At 41.9% G+C, this 18,575-nt stretch overlaps 1 protein-coding gene across 2 annotated transcripts in view; it reads right to left on the bottom strand.

Moving 5' to 3' along the window:
* The window catches only part of dcaf8 (DDB1 and CUL4 associated factor 8), a 78,207-nt gene that overhangs the window by 30,617 nt on the left and 29,015 nt on the right, over nt 1–18,575 (bottom strand). For both annotated transcript variants that reach the window (XM_084328045.1, XM_084328046.1), the window contains 2 exons: nt 14,463–14,603; nt 14,002–14,096 (listed from right to left, as the gene is read on the bottom strand). In XM_084328045.1, coding sequence (XP_084184171.1) covers nt 14,002–14,096; nt 14,463–14,603 — 236 coding nt within the window. The remainder of the gene's footprint in view (nt 1–14,001; nt 14,097–14,462; nt 14,604–18,575) is intronic.

Here is an 18,575-nt window from a genome sequence, read left to right as displayed (position 1 = left end):
CTCTCTCTTCTCTCTCTCTCTCTCTCTCTCTCTCTCTCTCTCTCTCTCTCTCTCTCTCTCTCTCTCTGATGAGAGTCCGCGCGGCAGCTTGTGTGTTTTTTTTTTCTCTCTCTCTCTTTCAATCTCCCGTTTGCGGGTGTGTGGCGCGCGGCAGGTCCTGTGGCACTGAGCGGCTGGGAGAGGCTCGGAGCGGAGGAGAGCTCTCGCTCCGGAGTCACTCTGACCCATTTTAAAGCCCACTCCGCGCTCACTTCAAAATCCACCCGCTCCGCTCACATGCTCTGGTGCCGGCTCAGTCTGGTTCTGGTTTACAAGGCCATTCTTGGTATGGTACCAATTTACTTTTCAATTTGAACGATGGAAATTACAATCTCTGGTCGAAGGACTTTCTGCACTTTATTGTTCCCAAAGTCCGAACAGAAATGGGAAAGAAAGCTTTTAGGTTTTCCGGCACCTACTACTGGGAACAACCTTCAGTCTGATCTTAACCCTTTCACTGCCGCACTACCAAAACGGTTTAACCCTTTCACTGCGACGACACACAGAAGGTTAACCCTTTCACTGCCACACAACAGCCGGTTAACCCTTTCACTGCCACACGACAGGTTAACCCTTTACGACAGTTGGCGACCGTCGGTTGTGTGATAGTAACAGGGTTAACCTTCTGTCGTGTGGCAGTGAAAGGGTTAAGATTCAAAGCTTGGAAACCCTGAGTGTATTTAAGGTTACGTGAAGCAGCCTATTGTAACCAGCTTTTCTGTGTGCAAATGTTTTATCTGTCATTTTGTAATGTTATTTTTTATCTTTAACACATTCAGAGCCGGCCGGATATGGCCAAATTAGGGCTTGTAGGCCAGCGCTTTAATCAATGGGAGGACGGGGATATTTGCGAACGCTTAAACTATATCTTAAAGTATGGCTATGGGTCTAATATACCCATCGCTTATCAATGACTTGCTTGCAGTCAACATGTATGAAAGGGATTGTTTTTTCATGGTACATTTCCGTTTTATACCGTTTTGAATACAAGTATAGTTTTAGAGATTTCTAGTAATTCCAGAGAAAGACACAATAATAGCCCTTTAGTGGAATACACAAAACACTGTCATTTTTCGGCTGATTTATGAATAGTTTTCAAATAAACGCTAGATTATCGATAGTATGTGTCCTTATCCGTGTCTTGCTCCGCGCCAACAGCACGCACACACACGCTCCGATGGCGGTGAAAGGAACATCTGATTAACCCAAGACTGGTAACATAAGAGTCCTTACCTCACATCAAATGTTCTGCAAAAAGATTAATCAAATTCCCGATCGCCATTCCAAATATCGATCGCGTCCATTGATCCAACGTTATATTGCAAAACACATAATCCACGCTGCTCCCAGCCTCCCCAGTCAATGTGGTAACATGATACTGCATGCCCGAGAAGGGAAACCCGGACTGCATGCCCGAGAAGGGAAACCCGGACTGGAGTTTTTTTTCTGATGCACATCCCCAGCCAATCCAATCCAATGATGTGCAATACCATCCGGGAGACGATAGGTGGCGGTATTTGCCCTTTTGCGAGCTCAGACCCATTCCCAACGATAACATCAGGTTGGATGGATGAAAATGAATGGATATCGCTAATAAAAGAAATAACGATTAAAACCCGACTATACTCGTGATTGGCACGCAAGCAATGGCGAGTTAAGCCGACTATCATCGTGATTGGCACAGAATGGGTTAATGTCTATGTGTTTATTGTAAACAGTGTTAATTTTGTCAACGAAAATTAGGACTTAAGGTTTTTTTCATGACGACAACGAGACGTGACATCACGTTATTGAAGACCATGTGACGCTAACGTAACTAAATAGTTAATTAAATATCGTTGACCACAACTGAGGACACAAATTTTATTTACAAAAACCATGACCAATTCTCTCTTAATTTATGTTGACTAAAACAAGATGAGACAAAATAATTATAACTTTTAGAATAATTCACGTTATTATTTCCCATTTCCGTTTCCGGGTTAAGCTCTGCAGCGTTTATGGCTAAAAGCTAGGGGTGGGAATCACCAGTTTCATCACGATACGATACGATATCGATTCTTTGGACAACGATACGATATTTGCCGATATCACAAAGTCTGCCACGATACGATTCGATTCAGGTGCCTGCGATCGATATGAGACGATATTATGTGCCCATTTAACACTATCAGTCACATTTAAATCAACAAAAAAAAGGCTACGGAAATATCAATTGACGTTTTTATTTTTGAGCTCTTCCAGACATTTAAATGAAAAACAATCTATTGTTTTTAATACAAATAGACCTCCTGTTCACTGTAAAGTGCCACGTTATATTGAGCTTTAAACTTTCGAAAGATTTTTTTTTTGGCGTTTTATCGCTTTATTGCTACTGGGCAGTCCAGTAGAGAGAGACAGAGGAGGAATGGGAGACAGAGTGGGGGGAAGACATTCGGCAAATAACGACTGGTTCGGGAGTCGAACCCGGGTCGGCCGTGTCGCGGCTGAGCGCGCTATGTGGTTCACCACTGGGGCGCCCAAGCTTTAAACTTTAAGTAAAATGTTTTGGACCTCACAACACGCAAGCTAAAACCCCTTCCTCTCCCAAACCGTTCCTACAATTGTTTTATGTTGCATGATGATCATGTTTAAATATCAACATTATCTGTCCATCCTCAGTAAATAATATCAATATAATAATACTCCTGACTTAATCTGGTATTTTCATACACACACACACAGAGACAGAATGCCCCCGCCCCTCCTCGTCCTTCCACTCTCCTCTCTCCGTTTCTCTCTCTTAGTTTAGTTAGCTTAACCCTTTATCTGCCAGAGATTATTCTGATCTTAATCCCTTCTCTGCCACCACTGTAAGTCTATGGAGATGTTCCCCTTCTTTGCAGGGCTATAACTTTTTAAATTGTATTGCTAAATTGACATTACTATGGCCCATTCAACATCAAGTATCTATCGTTTAGGATGTAGCAACGTTCTACTTTTTCATTCACACATTCATACTAGAATATGGTCTAATGTATAAATATGTTTTTATCGTTTTCTGCAGCATTCCATAGAACGTGAGTTATAGCCATAAATACATATATTAGATCATCAAATGTAGTTTGATACCGATTGACGTCAGATAAAAAATTTCAATTGTACAAGGTCCTAAACGTCATGCCTCATCATCTGCTGGTGACCGGAGGGGGGGGGGGGGGTTTATAAGTCCGTGGCCGACGTTAAATCATTTATGTAGTATGGGTAATATATAGATCAGAGCAGTTTGTATGTATAAGAATAATCAAACATGCTGAAACTCACCGCAGCTTCCTCGTAGCGTTGGGCGATCAGCGTGGAGCAAAAAGATCGTTATTATGGGATGTCGATCTAGTTGGTCCAGTTCCAGGTTGTATAATACTATATACGTCCAAATCATGTTGTTTATCGAGTTATTGGCAACGGATCGATATCCAGTGTATCAAGATGGAGTCCCGCGAACGATAGCGAGTGGCCGGACGAAATATGGGTGAGCACCACTTCCGGCCGCTCACTTCCGGTTTTGGCACCTCGCCGATCGGCCACCAGATGGCGGTCTTGAACCGTTGGAGAGTTGAGAGGAGATCTACAGCACCAGTCAAGTCTCCGTGGGTGAAATATGATTGCCATGACAGATTTTTTAAATATTGATCTCAAAGATGCTGTAAAACGTCATTTGGCAGATTACGCATGGCGAGGAATGACGTCTAAAAACGTCATTGGCGATTAAAGGGTTAAGCAGCTAATGTAACGTTAATTTAGGTCTGCCCACGCGACGTGGGCATAAAAGAATGGCGACGATGCAAAGCATGTTAGATGCATTTGACCCGTTGCGGGGAAAAAAACTGCACAGACTGATATCGGGTCTCAAAATAGAGGCTCCCTAGCGCTGCTCTGCTGTACAGAGCTAAACGGAGTTTCACAACACTGGCCGCGGGGCGGATATGACGTCGCCGGATTTTCAAAATAAGAGTATCGCAATATGAATCGATCTTTTTACGTTGCATCGATCCTATTTGATTATTGATAATAGATCGATATATCGATCTGGATCAATGTATCGTCCCACCCCTACTAAAAGCCAAGCTACATACGTGAGGCTAAAAACCGCGTCCCAGGTCTCTCGTGACTACAGCTTATACCAATAACCATGAACGGAATCTGCTACTCTCTCAACACTCCTGCAAGCAGCCGAACAGTTCTACCAAAAGAACATAGCATTTAAGACGACGGAGGCTGAGAGGATGGCTAGGCTAATAGCCTGGGAGTCGGGACCTATATCCCAGACACACTCTCTTTCATCGGTGTGCACCCACTACTATCAACATTACACATGGATACAACAAGGACAAGACCACGTTCACTTAAAAAGGTAATGTTGGTATGAAAAGAAACAGACAAGTACTAACACTGAGATTGACCCTGCTATAAGTTATGAATCCCTTTAGCGCTTGAAGTGCACTAAAACATCGTAATGACTTTTTATTTTTCATATAATGTTGGGTACATGCTCAGTAGAGTTAGAACGCTCCCGGTCTTAGGGGCTGTGATATTTTGTTACCACACTTTATGCACATAGAAATGCACTGGCAGGTTCGCTAAGCTAATGTTATTAGCCGAATGCTCTGATGGGGGCCGCCATTTTAAGTTTAAAGTGATGTCAGCTATCTACGGTACGACTAGAGGGACAAAAGGGAATGTGTGTGTGATGTGTGTGAAATTTGTACAGTAGGTCCCAGTGAGAATTGCAATCAGTGTGTACTGTGTATTTACACTAACCTAATGTTGCTTTGTTGGTAAAGAAAAAAAGAAAAAAGCAATTTAAATCAGAATATGTTCCATTCCATGTCTGACTATTTCTGAATCTATTGACCATTTCAAGGAATGTTTGGTTACTATTGAGCTTCTAGCCTTCTACTGAATTTATTGTGAATCAGCTGATAGGGTTTTGGCTAGACTATACTTAATAAATAGTTGCATTATTTACAATATAAAAAGCCTTTTTTTCATTAGCGAAAACTAGACAAAAATCATCAGTTTTCTGCGACTAAATCTAGACAAAAAAGAAAAAAGAAATAATCGAGACTAAGACTAAAATGCTCAGACATTTAGTTGACTAAAACTGACTAAACGAAAAATAAATGCAGATGACTAAATATGATGAAAACGCAAAAGGAGCACTTGACACATGACTAAGACTAAAACTAAAATAGCTGCCAAAATTAATACGTGTAAAAGAGATCTTGGATCCCAATGGGCCAAACCTGGTTAAATAAAGAAATAAGAAATATTTGTGCTATGCTAGGCTAGCTTGCAGCCAGATAGCTTAATTTATAGAAATTGGTATCTAAGGGGGCTTTCTCACTGCCATTCGGGGTCGAACCAGCTCCGCTCCGTCCTCGCTCCGTCCTTGGGTGCGAACTTCCCCCCTCCCTCTCCCCCCTCTAGTTTGTGTACACACTGCAGTCTTGGTGCGCTCTCGGTTTTGTTTACGGTTTGCGTTTTGACCGTGTAAGCTTGCCGTAGGCGATGATGTCATGCTCGAACGTCAACACAGGAAGAGTTTTAACACACGGCGGTGGAAACTGGATGCGGATATAAAGAAACAAATAACCAATAAATATGAAGTTATATTTGAACCTCTGTTGTCAAGCCATGTCAATATAACCCACCCCCCTTTCTCACGAATGGAACTGGTGTCGTGGAGTCCACTTTGAGCGTTTTCCAGGGTTAACGCTAAGCTAACGCTAGCCTATTTATTTCTAGTTAGCAGCTAACATTAGCCCATTGCTCGCATCAATTATATTGCATGTCATTGATCTACCGGTCGATCACGGCCAACTGGTTGGGCACCACTGGTCTATAGAAATAAATGCATTCGAACAAGAAACCAATGTATAGTAGACATAGCAATGGCAAAAAAAGTTGCCAGGCCTAATGCGAGCCAGGGAAGTCTTTAGCCCCTTCCGTGACTGCGATGTGCAAGCCAGGGGCTTTATATCTGATGTATTTCGGACCCACCCCGAGCTTTTAAGCAGTGTTTGGTGGTCCAAATTAGCCTGGCTACTATGGAGCTGCGAGTGACTGCGTATTCAAAAGCCCCTGGCTTGCACATCGCAGTCACGGAAGGGGCTAGGAAGTGTTGTGCTTGTAACGTGGCTTCATGTTTTCATCCACTGAGCCGTGAGGCTCAACATGCTTGTTTGGTTGAGGTCTGAACTCGCCAAATTGCCCATAAATATAGTTTTTGTGGGTATTGTCCAGTTGTTGCTGTATGTTTTTATCTGCCCAAAATTCAAGCAAGCATGAAAGCATTACAGTAATGACGTTGTGTGTCAGCTAGTTGATACAGCAAGCCTCTCCTGTGTTTTGGTACAAGCTCGTACACCACGCCCCCCGCTCCCACTGGCGCGCACCCGGAACCACCTATTTCAGCGGTCCAGGTTTGGAGCAAATCAGCGTCCCCGGGGACAGGGGGGGGGGGAGCGTTCTCAGTAGGACGGACACACCCTTTTCTGGTGCGATCGGGCTGTGATTCGACCCAGAATAGTTAGTGAGAAAGCCCCCTGACTTATCATCCGACTCTAGACGGTAAGTGCATTTCCTACAATGTTGGCGTTTCTTTAAGAACATTAAGCATGCATGAGTCTTAAGGCTCAGTAATAAAGGTGACTTGGCAGATGCATGCGTCTTAAGGCTCAGTAATAAAGGTGACTTGGCAGGTGCATGTGGCTAAACTTAACACATTGGGTGCCAATCACGTGTTAACACGTTTCTGGGCCGTTGATCGTTTTTCCTTTTTTTTGATATTTTTATTCATTATCCATCCAGGGAGCCTGGTGTTAACATATGGAATGGGTCTGAGGTCGCCAAAGTGCAATACCGGCCGCATCCAGCTAGACAGCGGTATCGAGCACCCTTTGAAACCTTGTATCTTGGCCTGTGCGTCGATCTAATGTCTCAGTCGCTTTTTGTGTGTGCAAGGGGAGCAGTTATAACGGTCGGATTGAGAAGAATCAAATGCTCCCGATGCATGATGTGTGGTGGATTATGTTGGCGACACGATGACATCAATACTTGGGAATCGCGATCAGATAATTGGAATATTCTTTTTGGGGTACATCCTAGTCAAGCAAGGTAAGGGCTATATGATATCAATCTTGCGTTGATCCAAGCATGTCTTCACCTCGATCCAAACGTATGCCGTTGGCGACAATCGAAGCATCAGTCATGCATTCATGATGAAACATAATACCTATGATATAGATTTGATGAGAATAATAGCGGGTCCAGGCAAGAAACGGCAACGGTTATAGTATAATACACGCATAAGGCTATTCCTCAGCATTTCGGGAATTACGCCAGACCGATCTAAAAACACTTATATTAACCATGGTATAACGCGCGAATGTATGCATGGAAAAATTATCTCTTTTTTGCATCTTGACCGGAAGAAAGTCACTGTCAAATTACCATAGTAGTATCCATAGCTATAATATAGAACAGGGGTTCTCTTTTTTTTTTTTATCCACTTGTTCTCCTTATTTTCCTCCCATCCCAATTTCGTATTGCCAATTCTCCCCTCCCCTCCCTTGAACGTTGCTAGACTATGCCTCCCACTGGTCGGCTGTAGTGAGGATAGAAGCCTTGCATCACGTGTCCCCTCCGGTACACGAGGAGGCAGCCTGTCGCATCTTTTCACCAGACAGCGCGGACTCTCAGTGGCAAGAAGTAACGCGTGGGAGGCTCACGCTGCCCCAGATACTTCCTGTCTCTGCTGTGCAGGCGTCACCCAACCAACCTGTAGGAGTCGCTGTCCACAACGTCCAATCCCCACCCATCGACTTTCCACCCGCTACCTCTGTCAATTGAGATAGTATGACGACTGGCCCAAGCCGCAGGCAATGCTGACACCGGGATTCGAGACCGGAGTCTCTTGCATTAGTGACGAGCGCAATCTCCGCTACGCCACCCAGCCGCCCCTAGAACAGGGGTTCTCAACTTTTTTATACCACGACCCCATTCTATTTAGGATTTTTTTTGGCGACCCCACACTTAATGTATCACGTAATTTCAACTTGGAAATAAGGACTATCAAAATAAAAGCACACATTGTTGAACTTGATCATGCATATTTATTACAGCACTATGTTATCAATGAAATGTATTCATATTATCAACAAAAGCAACAGAATTGTTTCTGTATACACATTTATAAAACGAGGCATATTTAGCCAAAATATGTTGCCAGAACATGAAAAGAAAATGTGCTCACGTGCACTTTGGCGGAGAACCGCTGCTACTAAAATCCAGCCTCACAGAGGTATGTTGATGAGAAGGGGACAAGCTTTCCCAGCGCAGCATTACACAACACTGGGTACTCGTTCCGGACTGATATCCAGAACGTCCATGTCCAGTGAACTTTACTTTCAGTAGCTCGTCACACGAAAGACGAATTACCCCAAAATGATTAACCTGGAGTGTCACTAACGGAGTTTCGTAATCCAGCTCATTATCAGCACATTTCTCTGCCAATAGGTTGTTGCCAATGGGTTGCTGCAAGGAAAATCTGCGCTTCTTCTCAGAGTTAAAAAAGGCGATTTAATACTCTGCCTCGAGAGCCACCTCACTATAGCAGCTGGTTATGCGCAGAGCCCATTTCATCGCGACCAACCGGCACCGCATCCGACAACAAACCTATCCATTGCGAGTCCAGGTTACACACAAAAGACCAGACCCCCGGCCCCCACCCGCAATTATATATGCGCAGGATGAAGTGAGATGTGTATTGGAATACTGTGCGTCAGCCTCCGTTGATGATGGGGCGAGACATGACAGCTGCCGGGTGGAAAACTCTATCGGAGTTTTAAAAAAAAATTCAATGCCCCCCCCCCCCACTGTCACCTACCCGCGACCCCACTTCGGGTCGCGACCCGTAGTTTGAGAACCGCCGATATAGAATATAGTTATGGCTCTACAAACAAGGTGACGGACTCCTATCTTTTAAAGCGTGGCAGTGAATAGATGGGGCACGAAAAGGGCGTGGCACACAATGTGTTAAGGCTCAGTAATAAAGGTGACTTGGCAGATGCATGTGGCTAAACTTAAGGCTCAGGAATAAAGGTGACTTGGAAGATGCATGTGGCTTAAGGCTCAGGAATAAAGGTGACTTGGCAGATGCATGTGGCTAAAGGCTCAGGAATTTGATTTGATTTTTATTTGTCTCGAACATGGAAACATAAAACAAGTTTAAAAAACAAAAAGGTAAATAGTCAAAGACTATTTCCATACAATAAGTGTTCGAAAAGGAACAGGGGGAAGTAAAACAACTTATCAAGCCCTGCCCCTTCCTTACAATATTTGACATTATAATTTAATAAAAATAAAAATATTATAACAAATAATAAAAAATAAAATAAAAGTACAGTTTTTTATATATCCAAATATCCAAATGAGAAAAAATAATAGGTTCACATTACTGCTCAAGCTCCTCTCTCTTATACGTGTCCATAAGTGCTTGTTTATAGCTACCTTTAAATGTATTGATATTTTTGCTTAATTTTATATTCGCATCCAGACCATTCCAGAGTGATACCCCACAAACTGCAATGCACATACTTTTAAGAGTTGTACGTACCGTAGGTTGCTTTAAAGCTAATGTCCCTCTAAAATTATAAACACTCTCTAGCCGTGAACATTTTTTTAATGTTGCTTGGTAATTAGTTTTTTATTGCCAGAAACATCATTTGTGCAGATTTGAATTTGATTAAGTCCATGAATTTTAATGTTTGACTGCTTACAAACAGACTATTTGTGTGATCTAAATATCTACCGTGATGTACTATCCGCATGGCTCTTTTTTGCAGTGTGCATATCTTTTGTAAGTTGCTTTTATAAGTATTTCCCCAGATTTCAATACAATATGATAGATATGGTACAATGAGTGTGCAATATAATGTATATATAGTTTTCTGATTCAGGATATATCTAGTCTTGCCCAGTATACCAATACTTCTCGCTAACTTTGAACACAAATATTTTATATGGGGTTTCCAGCAGAGTTTGTGGTCTATTAAGACCCCTAGAAACTTGTTTGTATATACTCTCTCAATTTTTACAAAGGCTCAGGCATAGAGGTGACGTCTGGTTGTCTGGGCTTTAGAAAGTCCAACCTGAGAAGCTCAGGGCCCTATTCCCCGTACCTGGTTCAACTAAGTCGATCAAAAGTCCCATTATCCAGATTCAATTAACCTGATGTTTGAATCCGCGCTTTCCCTGTTCCTCGAAGGCTGATTCAGTCTTGTTAATTCGAACCAGACTTGATACTCAGGATAACTGCGCGCGGCCGCCTCAGTTAAAAAGATAGCAGAAATCCTGATTTTCTAACGGCATTGATTGATTGATTGATTGATTGATTTAAAACATTATTAACAGATTGCAGAATGGGTACAATACAGTACGGCTCAATAGCCTCGCCGACAAGTTAAATGCATAATCTATAGGCTAATTTTAAGTCCCTCATTACCCCAATCAATCAGATTATATTTCTTTAAATGTGCTGCTGGCAGTAGGCTTAATGGGATGAAAACCGTACTTTTCGCACTATAAGCCGCACCTGAATATAAGCCGCAGCAGCTAAATTGAATGATGTGTACATATATAAGCCGCACTGGACTATAAGCCGCAGGTGTTTTAATGTTTAATTACCATATGTAATTAGCATTGGGACACAATACTGTCGGACAAATAACAAGAATTAACTCATTTACATGTTGTATTAAGTTTAGCAAATAAGGGAACAGATAAATAACATTTCAATGCAGTCAAAAAAGCAATATTTCGATTTTGACATTTTCGGGTTTGGTCACGTCGAGTCACATATAAGCCGCACAGTTATATAAGCCGCAGGGTCGAAAAATGGGGAAAAAAGGTGCGGCTTATAGTCCGAAAAGTACGGTAATCAAATGAGATCTTGCTAGCGAAAACAATTAGTTCAACTCTTTCAGAATAAGGATAAAAACAAGCCCAAATAGTATATCTAATTGATACGAATTATATTATGAGGATATCTGTACTGTATGTGCTTAGGTATTATGTACTATATAAATACATGGTTCCCAAAGAGAGGCTTGGAGGGAGGCTTGCAGTTACACTATTAATAAGGTTTTAATCTGTTTCTGACATAATCCATACATGCATTTAGAGCTGGCGCGATTACCGCGGTATCGCTGTTACATCACGCCCACCGCAGAGTTAGGCTGAATACCGCATCACTGCTGTTTTTTATAATAATAATAAAGTACCCTGCTCTCGTTGGGCTTGCGGCTCTGCAGATATACCCTACTCCTCTGTCGAGGTTCCAAGCGACCCTATTGGGTACCAGAAAAGTCACGTGAAACACTGCAGACCACTGATTGGTCATAAGAGAGACGCGTCACACGTTGGAGCGTCCTGCAGTGTGTTACCACCAATCGGCAAGCGCGTATTAGGTTTTAACCGCCGGGCACGCCGCTACCACCCCTGCCCGCTACCACCCCTGCCCGCTACCACCCCTGCCCGCTACCACCCCTGCTACCACTCCTGCCCGCGACACAGAGTGAACGGCGCACGACCAGAGGGGAGACTTCGAATCCGTGTTTCACTTTCAATAACGAATGCGTGCTTGCCGAATCCCAAACAATATTCATGATGCAAAGTCATCCTCTAAAGATAGACATTTAGACTAGAGGCAGGCTATATGCTATAAAGAGTAGACTACAAAAAAAATGCATTCAAACTTTTTTATTTTTTTTTTGTGTGCGTGCGGTAATAACTGCAGCGGTAGGAAATATTTCGCAAATTTGTGCGGTAAGGAAAACATCAATACCGCGGCAGCTCTACATGCATTGAATTGATTACCCTTTGGTTTATACCAGTGACACCTCATGTTCATCATCAGATAACAGTGCTTGAAAAGATAAACGCATTTTCTCAAATTCATTCATCAAAAACGTCAAAGGCTCATTCAATTTATCAAGTCACGTCACGTCATCAAATCCATCAAACAGCGCATCTCCTCATATATTTTAAACCCAGTTAGAATATCACAATAACGTGTGACACTGTCACAGTGACAGTGATACAATTAAACACTCCACAGATTCAGATTCCTCATAATTCATATCCACAATCCACGCATAGATGCTATGCTCAAACAATCCGGACGCTCCGTTAAGCAAATACACAGCGAAGAATATTAAACTAATCAGAGCCAAACGCCCGATAGGTTTCATTCATTAAAAATATCCCCACGGGATTCACATTGGCAATGATCCGTTTAGTCCGTTATTAACACATTGACTGCCACGCTTCTATCCATCAATGTATGATCACTGCCACCAGTCTAAGCCTATGGAGATGTTCACCTTCTTTGCAGAGCTATAACTTTTTAAAAATTGTATTGCTAAATTGACATTACTATGGCCCATTCAACATCGATTATCTATCGTTCAGGATGTAGGAACGTTATACTTTTTCATTCATAGATTATTGCAAAAATACCGTCTAGAATATAAGTATGTTTTCATCGTTTTCTGCAGTAATTCCTAGAACGTGAGTTATAAGCATAAACGCATATATAGATTATCAACTGCCGTTTGTTGCCGATACACGCTATATAAAAAATTTCAACTGTACATGATCCTAAACGTTATGACTCATCATGCGCGGATGAACGGGGGGGGGGGGTCGTTTATAATTCCGTGATAGTCAGTAAATGCTTTATGTAGTATGGGTTGATTTATTGATCAGATGGTTTGTAAATAAAGAAATGTACAAATCGCCTTGAAAATAACGTTACTGTCCTCTTACCGTTCGCCGATGATACTGGAGGAAAAAGATCCCACTTATTTGACGTTGATCGACTAGATCCATTTCCGGTTTGTATGGCACAATAAACGGCCAAATCATATCGATTATTGAGTTATGGCAGCGATCCATATACACGGATGTGTGTCTAGAGTCCCGCAACAATATGTGACTGCCGGACGGATTTCCCAGATGCACCGAGATCACCAGATCCATTTCCGGTTGTAACTCGCCCGATCATCCACCAGGCGGCGGTATTGAAGCGTTGCACTGTTGTGCAGAGTCCCACTGTCTCAGCAGAGGCTGGGTGGTGGAATTATGAATACCATGGCGAAAAAATTAAATATGATCTCAATAACGTCGTACGCCGTGGCTTGGCAGAATTCGCATGACCAGCAAACCCGTCGTACGCCGTTTATGGCGGTCAATGTGTTAAAATAACTGTCGCGATCGCGAGCGCCGTATCCGTATAACTATGACGTGCATTATTTAGGACAAAGTACATTTAGTATCAGCATTTTAAGTCTATTATTTTACATTTCAAAAGCCCCCTCTAGGAAAACGAAGCACAAAAACATAATTCAGAATGGTATAATGGGATCTACACTGTGATAATTATTTCAGGAAGCGAGCTGGCATTTCTTTGCGAGGGTGTGGCCATGCAGGTTATCCAGCTAACTGAACTTAACCCTGCTACGGAGCAGGTTAAAACTTTTCGATCTGTTGCCATAGCGACTTAGAAAATCCGACATCGGGGAACGGAAATGTCTGGCTTAAGTCAAGCTATGCTGAAAATTATCCGGCTAACTCAGTTAGCCAGGTACGGGGAATAGGGCCCAGGTTAGCAAATCATCACAAAAAAAACATTCCAACCAGCTTCATCTTTCACGTTTTCTTGAACTTGTTCTATTTATCCCGTTATTCTTGTTTTTAAGTAATCTTATCATTCGTATTCTTACATTTCATTGGTTTAATTTGTATACTAATTTGTTTTTCGTAAAGCCCTTAGCAACACCTCTTTTTTTTGTGCTATATAAATAAAGTTTATTATTATTACCATGCGTGTGTGTGCGTGTGTGTGTGTGTTCCATCACTCACTTGGCGGGCCGGTCGAGGCGCAGGTCGATACCAAACACCACAGCATCCTCTCCAGCGGACAGGAAGGAACAGGGGGAGTCTGGATCCAAGGCCAGCTGGAATGCATGCACACACACACACACACAGTTTGTCACCTGGCTTACAGCTAAACATTATACATCACCTGTACTAAAGCCACAATTCACACACAATGTTACATCCCAATGTCATTGTTCCCCCAGTGTTTGTTTAGTCTCCATCTTGTTTCCTCCCTTCAGTCAAAACCTGTGTACTCCACCAGGGATCCTGAAACCCACCGACCAATCGGTGAGGTGTTGCAAAGTAGTCCACCAATGGAGGGGCAGGAATGGCAGGGACGAAGGTAGAGTACAAAGGTTTTGACTGAAGGGAGGAAACAAGATGGAGACAAAAACAAACACTGGGGGAACAAAGATATTGGGATGTAACACACACACACACACCTTGTGTGCGGCCCCTTTATGCTGTGCGACCCTCTTGGTGTTCTTGCAGCGCTGGGTGGCAGAGAGCTCAGCCACTCGGATCTGTCCGTCTCGAGCGCACATGGCCAGGGTGGAGTCTCCACTGTGGGGCAGGAACTTAGCCTGAGGACAGAAGAAACACAGCAGGGACTTAGCCTGAGGACAGAAGAAACACAGCAGGAACTTAGCCTGAGGACAGAAGAAACACAGCAGGAACTTAGCCTGAGGACAGAAGCAGCAGAACAGCAGGGACTTAGCCTGAGGACAGAAACACAGCAGGAACTTAGTCTGAGGACAGAAACACAGCAGGAACTTAGCCTGAGGACAGAAGCACAGCAGGAACTTTTGGGTTAGGGATGTTAACAATTAATCGAAGATCGATTGATTGATCGTTAAGGATTTACTCGAACATGCGACATTCGAATGAATGGCCGACATTGGCCGTGGAAATGGAATTCTGGAAGCTTTTATTTTGGCGCACGGTTTACCCGGATCTCTCTCAAAGAGCCATTTCTGAACTACATAAGACGTCAGGCTATGGATCCGCAGTGTTTTCCAGCTTATACCCTTTATTTATTTATTTTGGATATTACAACCACTACAGCAAAATGCGAGTACACAAGTTCAAATTCAACTCAAGTTCAGATCTCTGTTACTCTATTTCATTAGCACTAAGTTTGCATTTTGCATAAGATGGAATGTTATCTTTAAAAAGAGACCAGGCTTATGCATGTGCTATAAGCATAAAGTATAAAGCTTTGCAAAAAAAGTATGCAGTCCTCAAGTTCAAGTAAAACAAATTGCCACTTTTCTGAGTGCCTGTTAAGAGGTTAAGTTAATATAAAACCATGTTTAGAATTTTTTTGAATTTGTTAAATACATTCTTTTGATTTTTTTTAAGACACAAATGTGTTTTTTTTTTTTTGATCTTTTTCCTCCGATTTTTCTCCCATCCCAATGCTAGTCATATGCCAACGCGAGTCAGATACCCCCCCGTCAGATCATCTGGGAGAGTGGAGGCTATCACGTGCTTCCTCCGACACACGTCCAGCCAATCAACCGCTTCTTTTCACCTGGCAGCGCGGATCCTCCCTGAGAGGGCGTAGCGTGTGGAAGGATCACACTTAGGTCCTATCCGCGCTTAGCAGGCGCCCCGACCGAACTGTAGGAGTCGCTGTTTACAACGACCCGGACCCACCCCGCCAGCTTCTCCCACCCTCTAATACAGCCAATTGTATTAACGCAATCTCCGCTACGCCACCTAACCGCCCGACACAAATGTGTTTTAATATGTCTATGCCTCTACATTTATATGTTTCATATGCCATGCAATGTTGCATCAATCAAATAAGTGTTATTGTTTGGTAAATTGGGTATTTTGTGTTACAATTAATCGATTAATTGATCGTTAACGTTATCAATGATCGAGTAAGGAACGTGCTTACAATTTGCAACTCTAGTTTGGGTACAAAAACGTACCACCATAGCCGTTTAATACCCTCCGCTGCCGATTGTACTGATTACACAATTTTACTCTTTTATTACAGGTTCTAAACTGTCAGGTATCGAACTGTGTGAGTATCAAGCAGGAAGAAAGACGGTCAGGTAGGCCTGTCACGATAACACATTTTGCTGGGCGATTAATTGTCCCAGAAATTATTGCGATAAGTGATATTATTGCGGTTTTGAGAGTTTCTTTTTTTGAGAAATGTATTTCCTAAAAGTTTTCAATTAACCTTTTTATTTTTTTTTACTAATGTAATAATAGCATAATAATGCAAGGAAACAGTTTCAAAGTGCAATAAACTTTTATTTAACATTGGAAGACATTTTAAATATCCTAAATTACTACCTAACCAATCAGATCTGCGATATGAGGTAGCGTCACAAGCAGAGTAACCTCGTTCCCAGTTTTATCTCTGTGAGAGCAATGATAAAACGAGCAGAGCAATGTGTGTGGACAAGAGGCGGGTTGCTAGGTTTACTGTAGGAAGGGGCTTTTAGACCCATGTTTATTTTTTTGCTTCGAAAAGAAGGACATCCTATCAATATGCAGGACGCGGGACATTAGGTCAAATGGCTGTGCAGTACAACCAAAAGCGGGACACCTGTAGGTAGGGCACCGAAAACCGGTTCTAATAGGAACCGGTTCTGGAACCGGAAGTAACATATTTGCATTTAGATTCAATTTTTTTTTTTTTTTTTTTTACTTTGTTAATTAATACCCTAGTTACAGTAGTACAGCAACCAAATTAAACTATCAAGTCAACTGACAATGTGAATAGTATGACATTTTCTTTTAGATTTAAAAAAGAAAAAAAAAAGATTCTCCTGCTAAATAAGCTGTGACCTGTTTTGACCTGCACCTCAAAGAATTGGAACCGAGAATCGTTTAGAACAGGAATCGAAATGGTGAATCGGAACCGGAATCGTTCAAATCCAAACGATGCCCAACCCTAGACACCTGGTCACCCTAACTGTGGCTCGCGTTTGTTTACTGTGGCTCGCGGATTATGTGATGGGCAAGCTACTTGGAAAATGTAGTAAGCTACACTACCAGTTACTCTCGATTTAAATATAGCTCAACTACAACAATAGCTATCCCCAGAGAAATGTAGCAAGCTACACTACAAGCAACATGGCAAAAATAGCTAGCTACATCGGCACAACTTTAATTAACTTCATGATCAAGTTTCCACCAAACAAATAGGCAGGCAAAAAATGCTCAGTTTGATTGTTTATTATAGAACAAACTGAAACTGGAAACAAGCCCTCTGTCTGGCTTTTTGTGTCATCCTTTTTTTTTTATCATTATAATTTAGCATTTTTGTTTGTTTGTTTGTTTGTTTGTTTGTTTGTTTGTTTGTTTGTTTATTAACACAGTTAAACAGAAGTAAAAACAATACATAATAAGTTATAACGATTGTGAAGGAGAAGTTAGAAGCCTAGAGGCTTATCAAGAACGTCCCCCGTTTTATAAAATCAAACATACAAAAATACAAAAATATGCATATTATAAAATACCAGAATACATTAAAAGATTCGTGTTAATACAAACATACATACACACAGTACATACATGCATATACTGTGTACATAATAATATATAACAACCCACCCAACTGCCTACAAACCTACCCACATAACCAAATACATACCTACATGTATGACCTGTTATCTATCTACTACTTTTGGATGAGAATTTTTTTGTAGTTTGCTTTAAAAATAAGCAGAGATGGATGCTGAAAATATACACTTTTGGGAAAATATGCACCAACACAAAGAGCATGCTGGAGGATGTGTGGGAAGGAGGGGGCAAATCACACACACACACATATTCTGGGGATGTCAGAAGCTGAAGGGGTATTGGGAGGAGATAGGGGAGGCAATGATCAGAATATTAGGATACGGGTTACCAGTACCACAAACAGGACTGGTGCTTTACTTAGGAGACCTGACACACGAGGGAATACAAGGGGGGGACAAATATTTAATAAAGATAATGTTGATAGCGGCCAGAAAAGCAATAACAAGACTGTGGTACAAAGAAGACCCACGACAATAGCAAAATGGGTAGGAATAGTGGAGGAGATACAGGATATGGAGAGGATAACACACATGCTGAGGTTACAGGAAGAGAAATTTGGAGAAAGATGGGGAAAGTGGGAGGATTACAAGGGGAACGAAAACGACATCACAGAGGAAGAACCAAATGCATCACAAGAGGGCGAAGGGTAAAGGAGGAAAGAGGTTCAAGGAGGGTCTCTGAACCCATGTCACACACTTTTGACTTAGTTAGCATTTTCTGATTTTATTTTTTAGGGTATTACAATTGTATTATATTTTTTGTACTTTATTATTTATGTCTGTTTAACAATGTTGTATTATGGGTTCCATTTTTGTGTAAGTGTTGTTTGTCTATAAATGTTAATAAAAATTTAAGTTAAAAAAAAAATATATATATATACACTTTTACTGTATATCTCGGGCTTAAGAGGTTAACCCTGTGAGGCCCAAATAAAAAAGACATTAGCAACTTCAGAGGCCAGAGGGTGAGACCTATAAACACATGAAGGGTGCCGTGACTGAAAAAAA

The sequence above is a fragment of the Notolepis coatsorum genome (assembly GCF_963971535.1).
Source record: "Notolepis coatsorum genome assembly, chromosome: 13".
Classification (NCBI taxonomy): Eukaryota; Metazoa; Chordata; class Actinopteri; order Aulopiformes; family Paralepididae; genus Notolepis; species Notolepis coatsorum.
The sequence above is the reverse complement of the archived record's forward strand: the minus strand, read 5'-3'. Positions and strand labels throughout refer to the sequence as shown.